At 39.1% G+C, this 16,641-nt stretch overlaps 1 protein-coding gene and 1 non-coding gene across 3 annotated transcripts in view; both read right to left on the bottom strand.

Annotated features, from left to right (window-relative positions):
- Positions 1-1,153: 1,153 nt before the first annotated feature.
- SLC35E3 (solute carrier family 35 member E3) overlaps positions 1,154-16,641 on the bottom strand; it is a 33,811-nt gene continuing 18,323 nt past the window's right edge. The window contains exon 5 of one of the 2 annotated variants that reach the window (XM_031462813.2): positions 1,154-1,286. In XM_031462813.2, coding sequence (XP_031318673.1) covers positions 1,250-1,286 — 37 coding nt within the window. In that variant the 3' untranslated portion in view covers positions 1,154-1,249. Of the gene's footprint in view, positions 1,287-4,650; positions 5,198-16,641 lie in introns of those variants that run through there. The other variant, XM_064491707.1, reaches the window with a different exon arrangement.
- Positions 6,641-6,713, bottom strand: TRNAA-UGC (transfer RNA alanine (anticodon UGC)). Its single transcript has one exon. It is a non-coding gene; the product is annotated as a tRNA-Ala (tRNA).

A 16,641-nucleotide genomic window follows, 5' to 3' on the forward strand; every position in this document is an offset into this window, starting at 1 on the left:
GTTTCCTTTAGTGCTAAGCAAAGGAATTTGGGCTTTGAACAGGATAAGCAGTGGACAATGGAAGGATGGAAACAGGTGAATTGCTTAAAGCTGTTTTTAACCGTACCACCATGAGCAAATTCATGAGATGTCTGGCCAGCCTCCTCTAAACCAACTTTCCCTCTTCTCTTTGGCTTTTCTCTGTGGTTTAAAAATCTTAGCTTAATTAGTAGACCAGAAACAAAGGGCAGCACTGATAGGATTAGTCCTTTTCTAATGAAACCAGAAAAGAAGAGAAGGAATGAAGGAAGAAGCAACAGGATTTAGAGTGTTGGGGAGAGAGACTTATGAGGCAAGCAAGCTACCTTTAGAGGAATTGATACTGAAAATTTACTGAGTGTACCAAGCACTACCCAAGGCCCCTGATGGTGAACAAGATAGTCATACTCCCTGCTGTCACACAGCCTAGCAGGATGACTCTAAATTTCCACCCAAAGAGAATGATGACACTACTGCTCAAAAGTCTGGAGGAAATGAAAATTTGAGTTGTTGAGTTTTGGATGACGCACCACAGAATGAAGAGTTCTGTGGTAGAAAATGTGGAACTGAAGCTCTGGCTGGAGACAGAGCTATCAGGCAATGGTTGGCTCCACCCTTAAGACCTGATAAGTTCCTCAAAGGAGATAAGGGACTAAGACTGGGCTGAGGCAGCAGGGGAACAGACAGCAAAGAGTGACCAGAAGGCTGGCCAACACAGGGCCATGTGGTGATGTCTCAAAAACCAGAGGAGCCAAGCAATGGTACTGTATACTGCAGGAATCAAAGAAAATGAGGAATGAGAAGACACACTGGATCTGCTCACTTGCAAAACAGTCCCTGTTGTGTGACTTTACCATTAAGGAAAAAATGCAGACCAGTTGATGCTGTTCTCCTGCATTCCACGGTTGTCCTGTGTCACTCTGCCCTCGCTGTGCTTACTGGAGGCTTCTCTAGGGGCACCTTCTGGTAAATTTTTAGTAGCATTGTTCTTGACCCCCTCCTGTGTTCCAAGAGATGGAGATAACTTGAGCATCTTTATATTCTTTGGCACCTAAACTCTGCAAGCATATCCACAATGTGTACACTTTTATCACAGTCCAAGTGCCACTTCATACTTGCATTTATTAATGACAACTAACTGTTAAAGAATGGTGAAAAACAGACAAGATTTCTCTCAGAAACAATGTTTAAAATGCTGAAAGTTGAGCAGTATTTATGACATCATCTAAAATTACAGTAGTTCAAATTCCACATATCTTTGCAAATATCTGGAGGTAAACAGTGTTAAAGAGCAAAATCCCAGCAAATGGTGGCTATAAATACAGGCTTTTTATTTCTATTTTGAGAATTGATAACTAACTTTCTATTTTGACAGGATTAAAATATGCAGAAATAGTCACAAAACAATTAATATCCAATGTAACCATTGCTAGAATTCACATTTGTCATTTCTGCTTCAGATATATTTTTAAAATGGAACATCAAAAAAAGTTGATATATACACATAATGATATATATTCAGTAAAAAAAAACCCTATTCTCATTCTTAATCATTCCCCTCCCTCTCTTGAGGCAATCATAATTATCAACTTGATGTTTACCCTGTGTTTTTATACATTGAGGATAAACACATGAATCCATTAACAGTAAGTACAATAGCTTTTATATTCATACACGTAAAAGGAATAGCTGGGCCACAGGGTATACACTGCATGGTAACTTTTAACATCTAACAGGGACAGCTGTCCTTATCTTTCTCAGTATTATTTTGGCTCTTCTGGAATGTTACTTTTATAATCTGTTTGTCTAATTCATAAAAAAGAATCTTATTGGGATTTTGATCCAAATTGCGTTGACTTAGTAGATTACATTGACGTCTTTTCAGTATGGATTCTTCCCAGTTGAGAACATGACCTATCCTGTTTTTTTCAGACCTCCCTTTATATCCTTTAATAATGTCTTGTCATTTTCTCCTTAAGCTTCTGGTATCTTTGGCTATTTTTTTTGAGGTAATTTATAATTTTTATTTCTATCGTAAATTATATCTTTCTTCTATTTTATTTCTTGTTTTAATTTTTTTATTGAAGTGTAGTTGATTTACAATGTTGCAGGCATATATATTCAGTTATATACACACATACTTTTTTTTCAGATGCTTTTCCATTTCTTCTATTTTATTTCTAGTTGGTTATTTCTGACATATGGGACAATGATTGATTTTTGTGTTTTGATCTTATAGCCAGGAATACTGCTGCATTTTGTTACTATAAATACAACTAGTTTTTCAGTAGATGATCTTGAACTTTGTATGTAAATAACAGTATCATCTGTAAAAATCACCAATTTATCTCTTCCTTTCTTATATCTTACTTCATTTTCTTGTCTTAAAAGCATTAGAACAATTATTACTTTGGGGAATAGTAGCAATAATACTGGGCATCCTTGTCTTATTCCTGACTTTAATAAAAGTGCTTTTAAAGTTTGATGTTTGCTGTAAGTTTTAGGTGGATGCCCTGTATTACATTATAAAAGTTTCCTTCTATTCACAGGTTTTTAAATTTATTTTTTAAATATGAAAAAGTGTTCAGTTTTACCTAATGCTTATTTATGCATCTGGAGACGGTCATGTGGTTTTTTTCCCCTTAATCTGTTAATACAGTAAGATAACAGTGATAGATTTGCTAATATTAATCCATGCTTGTATTTACTCATATAAACTCTACTTAGTTGTAATGCATCATGTAACAAATCACCAGAAACACAGCAGCTTAAAGTAGCACAAATGTATTAGCTTACAGATCTATGTATTAGAAGTCTGAGTGAGCTCAACTGGGTTTCTCTGCTCCAGGTCTCACAAAGTCAAACTCAAGACTGGCCATTTTGAGATCTTATATGGAGGCTCTAGAAAAGAACCGCCTCTCTAGTTCATTCAGATTGTTGGCCAAATTCGGCTTGTGGTGATTGTAGAACTGTGGCCCCCTTTACCTTGATGACTGTCAGTGGGGACAGCTCACAGCCCCTGACGGCTGCCTGCCTTCCTTAGCATGTGGTTCCCTTTATCCTCAAGCCCCCCCCCCCCCAGCAATAGTGTGTTGAGTTCCCCTTACACAGGCATACCTTGTTTTCTTGTGATTTCCTTTATTGCACCTCACAGATTGCTTTTTTTTTTTTAACAAATTAAAGGTTTGTGGCAATCCTGCATTAAGCAAGTCTATCAGCACCATTTTTTCCAACAGCATTTGCTCATTTCATATCTCTGCATCACATTTTTGTAATTCTCACAATATATTAAACTTTTTCATCATTATTATATTTATTATGGTGATCTGTGATTCACGATCTTTGATGTTACTATTGTCATTGTTTTGGGACACCATAAATTGTCCCTATATACAACAGTGAACTTAATTGAGAAATGTTGTATGTGTTCCGAGTGCTCCACTGACTGGCCATTCCCCCCCCTCCCCCCCTTGGATGTCGCTATTCCCTGAGACACAGCAATATTGAGTAGAAGCTGCAGCAAGTTATCCAGAAGATCTATCTAAGATAATTAATGAAACAACAGATTTTCAGTATAGACAAAACAGCCTTCTACTGGAAGAAGATGCCAGCTAGGACTTTCATAACTAGAGGCAAAGAGTTAATGCCTGGCTTCAAAGCTTCAAAGGACAGGCTGATTCTCTTGTTAAAAGCTAATGCAGCTGGTAACTTTAAGTTGAAGCCAGTGCTCATTTACCATTCTGAAATTTGCCACCTGAAAATCCTAGAGCCTTTAAGAATTATGCTAACCTACTCTGCCTGTGCTCTATAAATGGAACAACAAAGGTTGGACGACAGCACATCTGCTGACAACGTGGTTTACTGAATACTTTCAGCCCACTGTTGACACTTGGTGCTCAGAAAAAAAAGATTCCTTTCAAAACATTATTGCTTGTTGTCAATGTACCTGGTCACCCAAGAGCTTTGGTGGAGATGTCCATACTGTGAAATTCATGTTGTTTTCATGCCTGCTAATGCAACATTCATTCTGCAGCCCACAGATCAAGGAGTAATTTTGACTTTCAAGTCTTATTATTTAAGAAATACAATTATTTAAGAGATATGCCTGTGCTTTGAAACTCTGACTCACTCCTCTGCTACCAACCAGAGAAAACTGAGTTTAAAGGCTCCTGTGATTAGAACTGGCCAACTCAATCTCACTTTTGCTGTGTGATGGAACATAATCATGGCCCTGCTGACACCTTGATTTCAGACTTCTGGCCTCCAGAACTGTGAGATAATAAATCACTGTTGTTCTGAGAACACCCAGTTTGTGGCCCTTTGCTAAGACAGCCATTGCAAACTAACACAGTTAGTTTCTGATGTATATGGCTGAGAAGCATGATATATCATTTTTAAATTTTTGTTTGTTTTTGTTGTTTTGGGGGGAGATAATTAAGTTTATTTACTTATATATGTGTATTTATATACTTATATATATGTGTATATATATAAATTTTTTTTAATGGAGGTCCTGGGGATTGAACCCAGGACCTCATGCATGCTAAGCAGCACTCTACCACTGAGCTATACCCTCCCCCATGACTAATATAATTTTGTATGGAGTGAATAATCATGATACAACCCAGAACTGGAAAATCTGGTTTAGGTGGAGATGGTGTCTTTGAATGGCAGGTACACATGGACTTCAGATTAAAATCTCACAAAAGCAGTACTGCCTTGCAGGACTGTAGAGTAGTCTGGTGACATTAAAATCTTCCTCCCAAGGCAAGTTGGGGTGGTTGTTGCCACGCGCAGCAGATGCCTTGAGTGGGTCAGAACTGCTGCCCTGGAGGTCGGCAATTTCTATTTGTCTGTCTCCTAATTTGGGTCACCCTAATACTTGTTTTCTTCTTTTTTAAATGCCATGCATGATATTCTTTGTTTCTTTATTGTGAGCCAACACTATCACTTACATAGATTACACACATTTTGGATCAAACTGTTTCCTAGAATCCAGAATAAACAGCAGCAAGTTACACCAAAGCAGCACAAATGACTCACCTTGCAGGACATGCTGATAACGCAGGCTACTCTCATTGGCTGAGAGACTTGGCAGCATAGTACACTTACTCTCATTGGCTGGAGCAAACAGGACACCTGCCTTCCCAGCTCTAATTGGCTGTGACCATACCCATTGCTGAAAACATGAGGGGAAATAGATCTGTAAACAATATTGTAATGGATTATTATATAAGCAGTGGGGTTGCACATTTAACTCACTACAACTCAAACAGGCAAATTAAAGAGAACACTTTAATTTTGTCTACAGTTATTCCTGAGGCTGTCCTTGGAGTTTATAATAGGAAAGCTAATTAAATGTCCAACATTATTTAAATCTGGTTGAAGCTGATCATTTAAACAGTGTCCAGTCTCTTTTAAATAGAAATGTTCATAGGTGCTTGTAGTATTTCACAATTTATCTTAAGAATTTCGATGATTAGTCATGCAATAAATGCTCTGGTTTTAAAAAATAAATAGGTAGGTAGATAGATAAATAGAAATGCTCATCTGTCTTTTAGATTTCCCTAACCCCATGCATTTCTAAATTGGTATTCTAGTATTAGGGTGGCGGGGTGTAGGGGGAGCAGATCCTGGACGTGTGCTGTTCTGTGTCAGTTCTGTTCAAACCCACAGCTTTCCAGCCTGATGATATCCTTTGTCGATGTGGTTACTCCAGTCCGTTAGCTTCTGATGCCACAATCTAGAGGTTAAAGTCCCATCCCTACTAAAAATGTCCCATCCCATTCTCTTGCTTTGTGAGCTCCTTGGCTTTAGCACTCACTCACTATTTAGTTTGGGGGGGGGGGTCCCTTTTTATTTCCGGTACAAAAGAAAACGGCTCTTTCTTGATTTCAAGTTATGCCATATATATACATATACGTATTTAAATTCTATCTGATGTTTTATGCAGCATTTCTAAATGTTTAAAGGGAGTAAATATATTTCATCTACATCAATTATACCAGAAAATGGACTTAATTTTTACAAGTAAAATTAAAATAAATAATACGTAAATTATTCTTGTTAAAAAAGGGGGCAACATTATAGATAATCTCCCTTCTAGTCCCATCCACATCCCTGTCCCTCACAGAAATACATCTGTAACTTGCTTTACTACCCAATTGCAAGCCTTGGACAGCTATCCAGGTTGGCACAGATCTACCACACCCTCTAACGGCCTCAAACGACTGCATATACAGTTTGAGTGCACACTTTATTAGCCATTCTTCTATGCATGCTTCAGTGTTTCCTGTTTTTCCCTATGAGGAACTCTGCAATGGACATGTTTGTACATGTTTTCTTGTGCACAAGTGCCAGTGTTTTTTTCAAAAATAGACACTGATATCTGGAATTGCTGGCTTATAGCATACGTGTATTTCTATTTTATTCAATATTTCCAAACTGCCTTTCAATGTGGCTGTATCAGTTCTATATTCCCATTAGCAGTGTGTATGTTTTCCCACACCCATGGAATACATTTTAGTAATGGATCTAATTTGTGCAATATAATATTTGAAAATTATCAATATTCTAAATGTATTCCATTTTTATTTTTTAAAGTTAAAAAACAATTTTTTAATGGAGGTACTGGGGATTAAACCCAGGGCCTCGTGCACGCAAAGCATGCACTCTACCACTGAGCTATACCCTCCCTCCTAAATATAATAAATTTTTCTTGATAGTTGGTGAGGTTCAGTTTCTACTTATCTGTTCAGTGGCCAACTGTATTTCTTTTTCTATAAATTACTTATCCTATGATTTTTCCATGTTCCCACTGGTTTATTTAAGTTTTCCTTTTTTGTAGGAGTATCTCATGGATCTAAATGTTAATCTTTTCTGTGTTATACGCAGGGCAAATACTGTCTCCTAATCTTGCTTGTCTTTTAACTTTGCTTAAACATGGTGCACATGTCATTCAAGGCCTTTTGTAGTAGAGAACTTTTACATGCTGTTCAAATTTATCAGTCTTAATGCAGTCAAACATATCAATTTATTCCTTTACATCTTTTTTATTTAGGGTCTGGTTTAAAAGGACTTCTAGTTTACCAAATTCATAAACATAGTCTCCTATATTTTCCAAAGTCAGAAACATAGTCTCCTATATTTTTTTCTGCTATATTTAGGATTTTGTTTCTTTGGATCTTTAGTCCCTCTGGAATTTATTTTCATGAATGGTGTCAGGTGGGGAATCTAACTTTATCAAAACAAACGATCAACTGTCCTAAAGCCACTTGCTGAATTGTTAGTACTTCGCCCAATGAAACGTGTTTCCATTCTTACTATACATACCACTCTAACTCGGGTGAACTACCCATCTGCAGGCATAACCCACACTAAGGAAAGGCTTACACATTGGCTGCTGAAACTAGGCAAATACCCTAGACTTCTCTAAGTGAGCAGAATGTGTCCTTAAAATGAGAATTGTAACTTAGTTATTTTAGAGCCTGTCTGGAATAATACAGTTGTCCCTCGGTATCCATGGGGGATTGGTTTCAGGATCCCCCATACCAAATCCATGGATGTTCAAGTCCCTTATATAAAATGGCGTGGTATTTGCCTATAATCTATGTACATCCTCCCATATAACTTTAAATCATCTCTAGATTACTTAAAATACTTAACATAATATAAATGCTGGATAAGTAGTTGTAAATACAATCTGAATGCTATGTAAAGAGTTGCCAGTGCACGGCAAATTCAAGTTTTGCTTTTTGGAACTGTCTGGGTTATTTTTTCTCTTAATATTTCCCATCTGAGGTTGGCTGAATCCTCAGATGCAGAACCTGTGAATACAGAGGGTCAAATGTATATATTAAAGGAGGATTATATTTATATACAGGAAGTATATAAAAAGGAGAAATAAATGTAAGAATTTGATCAATTAACTAGATAATAAAATCTTCCAGGCCATTCCATGGCTTGAAAGAAATAGCTTTTTACATCGGTCTACTCCCTTACCTCTGATTATATGCCCATTAAAAAACTTTGGGCTAGCTTATCCAGTTTCACAGGCACCTTGATACAAAAGGAAGGGATGCCTATAAAAAAGGAGTATTTCAGGTAAATCTATCTTTCTGAACTAAGACATTGATATTCTGGTATACAAATTGGTCCCTTAAGAGACCTTACTTGTGTAGTTTAAGCAGCTCTAGCCATACAGTTTTCTGAAATTCTAATTCTGTCATTTTATCTCCAGTGCCTGCATAGTGTCTGGTATATAGAAAGTACTCAGTACATTTGTTGAGTGAATGGATGGCTAAAACCATCACTGTTACTTGGTTAGGTTAACATTTGAAATGCTATGAATCACAGTCATTTTCCCTGCATAGTATTACTGTCTGTGTAAATGATTTATTTCTGCAAAAGGATACAGGCCTCCAGCTTGAAGTAGAGCTAATCACATTCAAGGCAGACCACAAATACCTCATTCATTTGTTCACTCATTCAATACAAATTCACTAAGTACCTATTAACCATGGTGCTAAGCTCTGGGAAATATAGTAACAATAATTTTTTTTTTTAAGACTACAGTTCTTGTATTTAACCAGAGTGGAAGGTAGAGGGGGTTGCAACTGGAAGCAGACGGAAGCTCTAAGCAGCAGGTTGAAAACGGTGGGGAAACCATGCTACTCGCACTCAGAGATGAGAGAAGACTAGTTAGTGATCATTAACTGGAGAGGTCCATGGACCTCCAGGGTCCCAGTCATCCAACTGAGGTTCATGTGTCAAGTATAAAGTTTAAAAACCCAGGGCTTTCCAGAAGGCTGGGGAATCACACAGATTAGTGGACCAAGAACTGTTGGACATTTAGGTGCTTTCCAATTTTTTGCCATTATCAGTAATATTGTGATTAACTTCCCTGGACAAAAATCCCTGTACACATTTTAACTTCCTTAGGATCATCTCCTGAAGTGGATTCCTTGGGTTAAAGAAAGGCTATGCCAATTTACAGTTTTATGAGCGATATAAGCGGGTACTTGTTTTCCCATACCCCTGCATATACTCAGTTTGGAAAAATACGGATTTCTAGGTCTCTACAAAAATGAAAATAAAATGTTTGTAAATTTTATATGTTAAAATGTCCACTTAACTTGTCATTTCAAAACTATTTTAATCAGTTAGAAAAACTTGTCTGTTAGGTTTGTACGAAAAGGAACTCGTGTTCCATTATACTGCAATGACTTCAGGGGTCTTGTCGGCGTCTATAGATATTCCTGAGTCAGAGCAGAAGTGCTCTTCCAGGGTTTTAAGTCGAGGTGTAGCAGAAGGGAAAAGGTGGAAAAGTTAAGAAGAAAATGTAGTATGATAGGAAATGGAGACGAAAAGAACAAGAGTGAGAAAGGGAACGGTGGAGGCATGAGAAGACGACTCCTGCCCCCACATGCTCTGCCTGAGCTTGTCCATCTTCTCATGTAGTCGCCCCGTCTGATGTTTTCCGTTCAAACATTTAGCGACTGCAGCTTCTTTCATCATGAAAGAGCAAGCATAATTACAGGTTGAGAAGTCATTACGGGGGCCAAAATGAGAAATCAGCACAGAATGTTTTTTAAAAGGAAAATCCATGGGTTGTGATTTGTTAAGTCACCAGGGCTCTAGGACTCTGACCTTCCAACGTTAGTCATTCCTTCCTTGTAAACAGTTCCCTCCCTAGTTTTCTAACTGGTCATTGTGTTGTTAATAAACACAGCAGGGCCCTTCAAACCTCTCCAAAAAATCTGAGAATGAATTCAAATTCTAATCAGCAGCATTTCTGAATGTTGAAGTGTAAATCAGCTGACTCTTTCTTTCTACCTCTTAGGTAGGTACCTATTTAAGGGCACTCACTGGGCTAAAATTCAATTTAAATACTTTTCAGAGGTTTTTGGTTTTAAGATAACAGAAGAGGACTTTTCTCTGTGAGTGCTTAAGATTTAGAAAGCCAACAGTAGCAAGGGTTCCCTCTACTGACCAGAAAATGCCACAACCTAATTATGATACTGTTTTCAAGCTCAGAAACTGTCATTTGTTTTAAAAATCTCAGTTGGGCTAATTGTTTTCTATCTTTCATCAACTTATTTAGTGTCCTCATCAATTTCAAGTTAGTCAGAGACATAAATCCAAACATGTCACATAAAAATAGGAACAAAAATTAATAGAGTAATTTAAAAAGTAAATAATTTTCTATTTTTAAAAAGTAAGGCTGGAGTGGGGGACTGGGGAGATGTTGGTCTTGCAGTTAGAAAATGAGTAGTTTCTGAGGATCTAATGCACAGCATTGTGATTATAATTAACAATACTATATTACGTATTTATGTATTATGTATAGATCGTGAATGTTCTGACCATAAAAAAAATGATAATTATGTGAGGTGATGGAGGTATTAGCTAGTGCTATGGTGGTAATCATACTGCAATATATGTATCAAATCAACACACTGTACCTTAAACTGACACAGTTTTATATGTCAATTATATCCAATAAAAATAAAAATTAAAAGCAAGTAAAAAAAAAACCCCAAAACAAACAAACAAAACATAAGATAGACCAATGGATATCTATTTAACAGAGTATTGTCAACTTAAAAAACAAGAATCCAGTTCAAGAGGAAAAGTGTTATTTGGGATCAAAGAATTGCAGTTTGGTGTACATAGAGTAAGGTAGTGTCGACTGAAATAAAATCACTCAATGTGAGAATTGCGAGTGAAGCTTTATTTGGGGTAAATGAGGACTATAGCCTGGGAGACAGCATTTCAGATAGCTCTGAGTAAGTGCTTGGAAGAGGTAGGGGGGAACTCAGTATTACATATGATATAGTGAAGGGGGTATGTGCAGTTAGGGTCACATTTAGGCAGAGGCTTGCTGCTAGTCACGAGGAGCAGATGTCACTGTTAATGATTTCAGTGCCTTTCCATACATGAGGAGATCTAAGAATTAGGGCTATTAAAATCTTCTGAAAATATCTATCTGAAGGCCTGTTCTGCCAGTTTTCCCAGAGCACAGAGTGCCCCACTCCTGATCTCCACCTGGAACTCCTTCAGGGACTATTGGAGGTCAGCGGCTGCAGCGGCTCGTGATTTAATCCAAGCAGAGGCAGCCGACAAGTGCCAGTGTGAGCCAATCCTTGTAGAGGCAAGTGGCAAGTGCCAATTTTTAGCTGGTTTCTTTGCTGACTTTTTGGCTTGTTGACAGTTTGGTCCAGATCAAAAGTATAGAAAACAGGCTGTTCCTCTGGAATGGCTGCTCCAGCCCTATTATTTTTCCAGATTCTTTTTTTTTTTTTAAGCTTTTTGGTTTTTTGCTGTTGTTGCTGCTGCTGTTTTCTTTTTTTGTTTGGATTTTTTTTTTTTTGAGGGGAGGTAATTACAGAGATTCTTTTTTTTAAATTGAAGTATAGTCTTTACAATGTTATGTTAATTTCTGGGGTATAGCATAGTGATTCATTTATACACACACACATACACACACACACACATATATTCCCTTTCATATTCTTTTTCATTATAGGCCATTACAAGGTATTGAATATAGTTCCCTGTGCTCTACAAGAAGATCTTGTTGTTTATCCAGCTCTATTTTAAGTTTCTCCACTCATGTCATCTCTTACAGTATCAATTTACTTGATTTGTGATATGCTCCTTCCTAAATCAGTGGATGTTTAAAAACGTCTAAAATTCTAAAATTTCAACAAAACCAGTATTAAATTGTGGAAATCTCTTAAAATTTAAATACCAATTTAAAAAAAAGTAAACTAGAGTCCCTATCACAATTAAGAATAAATAAATAAGGTTAAAAAAAAAGAAACTAGGATCTAGATAAGAACATTGTCCAGCACAGCCATTTAGCGATAATATGGAAAGATAAATCCTGTGTGACCAATCACATCAGGAGTTTCTTGAATTACAGCTGCAATCCTTTCAGCCAGGTATCAAAAGACTTTAAGCAGGAATTTGGGTGTGATCCTTAACTCATTTTTTAAACAAATATTTATTGGCATAGTGCAAGGCATTTGAAAGACAGCCTCATCGAAACATACAAAGTCCCTGCCTTTTTGGAGCCTGCTGTGCAGTGAAGGAGAAAGGTAGAAACAAACAAATGAATATATAATTGCAAATTGGGATGAAGCATTAGAAGGGAAAGAACTAGGTTCTTCAATGAGACTAACGGGGCATCTGGACACAGATGTAGACACAGCCTCCCTGAGATCTTCATTAGCCAAGTAGAGGGTGGGGAGAGCTTTACAGGAGTCAGAAACTCTGACGAGAGACATCATGAGTAATGATCACTCGATTACTCAGAGCTGCAGCATTTTGGGACAGCTGGTGCTATGTTAGTATTTTTTTGTTCACTTATGTGTCAGTACACAACATTTTAGTATTTTGCCTAGGGCCATGTTCTCTGCCTTTAAATTGAGAGCTCTATGATGACAGGAGATGTCTTCCATTTCTTTCCACTCTTCTGGTTTTAGCACCGTGTGCTGCACACAGAGGACTCGACCCACATTCCCTACTGAACACAGGACAATTTCTTTGAGTCTACCTAGTTGGGAAAGGCCCCTTGGTTAGATGGCTTCACCCATGGATTTCAGCATTCATAGCTTCTAACAGAATGCCTGCCATATTCAACAGTCAATAAATATTTGTGGAATAGTGAATCAAAGACCAAGTGAATGAATACATTTTCCACTACATTCATACGTCTATTTCCATGTATCCAGTGAAACCACTTATTCAATCATTCAGTCATTCCACAGATAATCAATGAGCACGGTGTGCCAGGCATTGTGCCAGGGCTGGGGGCACCAAAGTGAGCAGAAACAGACAAGACCCTGCCCTCGTGGAGCTTATGGTCTAACTACTACAAAAGTCAGGGGCAGAAAAGTGATCAAGCACATACTATATTTTCTTTATTGTCAGGAGAGACTAGGCATAGATCTGCACCTTGATTTAACCACATAATTTCCAGAAGCCCAGAGCAGCACTCCTTGCTGTGCAGAAGCCAGAGTCTACTTTATCAGGGCTAAGGTACAGATGGCGAAACCCTGGACTGAAGTTACCTCTTAGTAAGAAACACGGTTCTGTTGCAATCCAGATCACAGAGAGCCCATAACCAAGGAGTAAGTCTGATTTCAAGTGACAGCGATTTTTGGAGCTAGGTTCAATCCTTCACCCAGCGCCTGCAGATTGGGGCAGAGTGGGCTGAGAGGAAGCAAAGCAGAGAAGATTCCACAAGGAGAGGATTAAAGAGATGCTGCTATATCAGTACAAACATCACAAGAACGTGACATGGGTGGTCTCACTGCCTTCGTCTAGGGGAAGGCTGCCCTTTCCCATCAAGGCTGACAGTTAGGTCCTCTTACTGGGGGCAGTGTGTATGGGGGTGGGATGAAGGGGTGACTCAGGCGAGGTTTGCTCCTGGAGAGGGAATTACAACCTTCCAGCTTCTCTGCATAGATTTGACAGGAGGGCACTGTACTTTTGTAACCTCCCTATGGGACCACCACGGAGGTTAGACTAGTCACTCAATCTCCCACCTGCACACAGTAGACTGCTCAGCTTCACAACTCATTGCTATTTGTTTTTATCACATTTAGGATAAGACAAAGGCTTCATAACGAATCTACCAATGCATCTGTGGCTGCTTACACTGAGAGAAACTTTTCAGGGGAATTATTCAGAGAAACTCCTTTCCACGTTGCTGATGGCTGCAGTTCCTTCCTTGAGTGATAAGATTCCTATGTAGGTGGCTTTGAGAGCTTCCAGTTCTCCAAACCCAAAATAAAGAGGGATGAATCAGATATATTACACACACATTATGCTTTTATGTGCACTTACAAGGAAGTTTTTACTAATTGAGATTCTTTTCTCAAAAAGGGGCTCTAAAGATTATGAGTGTAGGTTCTGTGGTCAAACTGAAGTTCTAGCTCTGACATCAACTTTTCTAGTCTCTGCATGCCACAGTTTCCTCATCTGTAAAATGGGGATAACAGGATTATTGCAAGGACTGAATAAGTTCATACATATACTGTTACCATTTGTAATGATAATAATGTGGAATCCCGCTGAAAGAATTTTAAGGGCCATAAAAAATACTGCTGTTATTCGGAACTGACTGCCTTCTTTCTTATCTCTCTCAGATGCCAAGCTCTTTCCTGCCTCAGGGCTTTGGCCGTTGCTGTTTCATCTTTTCAGGAAACTCTTCCCCGGTCTTTCGCAGTGGACCTGTTCCTCCTGGAGCTCTGGGCTCAGACACCACCCCCTCAGAGGTGCCTTCTCAATACCAGCCCTGCCTCCACCCCTGGTGCCTCTCTGTCACATGCTCCTTGTTTGTTCTCTTCACGGGGTCCCTCACCCGGTTTTTCTGAAATCACCCTGTTTACTCTCTACTTGTCCAGTGTCTTCCATCACTGAACTTGAGCTCCACAGGGGCAGCGATGTTGTTGTCTTGTTTACCATGGCATCCTGCAGGCCTAGGGCAGAAGTTCTCAAAGTGTGGTCCGTGGACCCTCCGGAAGGGTCATGTAAGATCAACATTCCTTTCCTAATAATACTAAGACTTCATTTGTTTTTTCACCATGTCGACTTTTGCCCCGATGTGCAAAGGCAATGGTGGCTAATGCTGCTGGCATGAAATCAAGGTCATGACACCAGCTGTACCAGCAGTCGCTGTATCATTCCTCACCCCTCTGGACTCACAGTGGAAAAAAAAAGCCAGTTTCACTTAAAAGTCATGCAAGAATGTCTTTGAAGAAGCAGTCAAAAATATGAATTTTGGTCTTGACCCTCGAGGACATGACTTTTCAGGATTCTATATGATAAAGAGGGAGGATAAAACACTCCTGCTGGACACTTAAGTGTGTACACCAGTTACTTCCAGATTGAGCTGGGAGCTGGAGAAAACTGCATTTTTCATGGGATACCATTTCTACTTGACAGAGCAACAATGAGCTAGGGATGGGAGCACAGAACTAAAGATGTGGGTGTTTTTGTTTTGTTTTGTTTTGTTTTGTTATGTATTTTTAAAATTTTCTTTTTATAAATCTTTTTTATGGGGGTGGGGTAATTGGGTATTTGTTTGTTTGTTTATTTACTTACTTACTTTAATGGAGGCACTGGGGATCGAACCCAGTGCATGTTAAGCACACACTCTACCACTGAGCTATTGCCTCTCTCTTCAAGACGTAGTTTTGAGAATTACCGGCTAAGAGCTGATAGTGAAAGACAATGTCTAATGAGTACCTGACACTGTTCTAGCCACAGACAAGTTTCCTGCTCTCAAGGAGCTTCTAAGAGAAGAAACAGTAGAAGTCAGGATGGAGGTTTGCTAAATATTTGAACCTAGGAGAGAGGAAAAAGAGAGGTCAGCAGGAAACCACTTAGGAAACACACTGATTAAAGAAACATCTCTGCGAAGCAGTAGTGTTTATTACGAGCAAAGCAGGGTGGTTATGGGCTACAAGCCAAATGGAGAAACAGTCCCCTTATAACTGTAACTGTAAAGGTTCTGTTCAGCAAAATGAGATTCTACTTACACCAATACAACTTTAAAGGATCTTAATTTTTTCCCCTTTAATAGAGAATCCTTGCTCATCCAGAAAATTTTCAACATAAAAACATCCAGAATTAATGGGCAAGTGGCAATATAGCAGATATCCCTAATTACACTTTGTCAAACTGACAGTGAGAGTGACCATTTTTCATCCCTGTGTCACAAACATTGTTGTATTCATTTCTCAAGTGACTTGTTTATATTGTAGTCACAAATCTTTATACTTGAAAAAATAATGCTCTTAATAAACTCAACCTGGATTTTCCTTCCCCAAAGACAATGGCGGCAACCACAGTTTAAACAAGACTTTCCTGCTTTCTCCTGTCTAAGTCTGTGCCTGTGCATTCATTCCAGGTTTGCCCAGAGTCTGAGGCTGGCTGTTCCCCCTGAATCAGTGCTCTAAGAGGCAGATGCTGGAGAAAACTAGCCATGGAACCATAGGGAGTGTGGGTGAAAGGGAGACCATTTAGGGGCCATTGCAATAGCAGTGGAGATGGTTTGAAGAGGCTGGATTCTGGATATGTTAGGAAGGTAGATCCAGCCAGCCTGCCAGACTGGGTAGGAAGGTGAGAAGAAGAGAAATGTCAAGACTGCCTCTGAGATTTTTCATCTGAGCCCATGGTCAGAGAATGCCGCAGGAGTGGGTTTGGGGGTGGGGGGAGATCAGCTCAGGTTTAGGGGTGTCAGTTTGAGATTCCAGCAGACTGCCCAGTGGAGATGCTGAGGAGCCCATCGGATTAATGAGTTGTATATGAGATGCCCCAATCTGACTGCCCCACACACTCTTCCTGTCCCTCCAAGCCTCTAGCGGACTGGGGAGGTCTGGGAATTCAAAGCCCCTAAGAGAAGACCTGCTTGAGGCCAAGTAACCAAGAGGCCAGGCTGAGTCAACCACAAAGCTCCTCATAATCATCTCACCTCATGGCCCAAACTCCAGCCATCTCCTTCACATCCTCCCCACGCGGATGGAAGCACACCTGCGCCAATTGTCTGAAGACCAGCTTTTGAATTCTGATCCACGGTAAGAGTGAGAATTTTGTAAAATACAAAATCCA

Source organism: Camelus dromedarius, chromosome 11 (genome assembly GCF_036321535.1).
Source record: "Camelus dromedarius isolate mCamDro1 chromosome 11, mCamDro1.pat, whole genome shotgun sequence".
Taxonomy (NCBI): Eukaryota; Metazoa; Chordata; class Mammalia; order Artiodactyla; family Camelidae; genus Camelus; species Camelus dromedarius.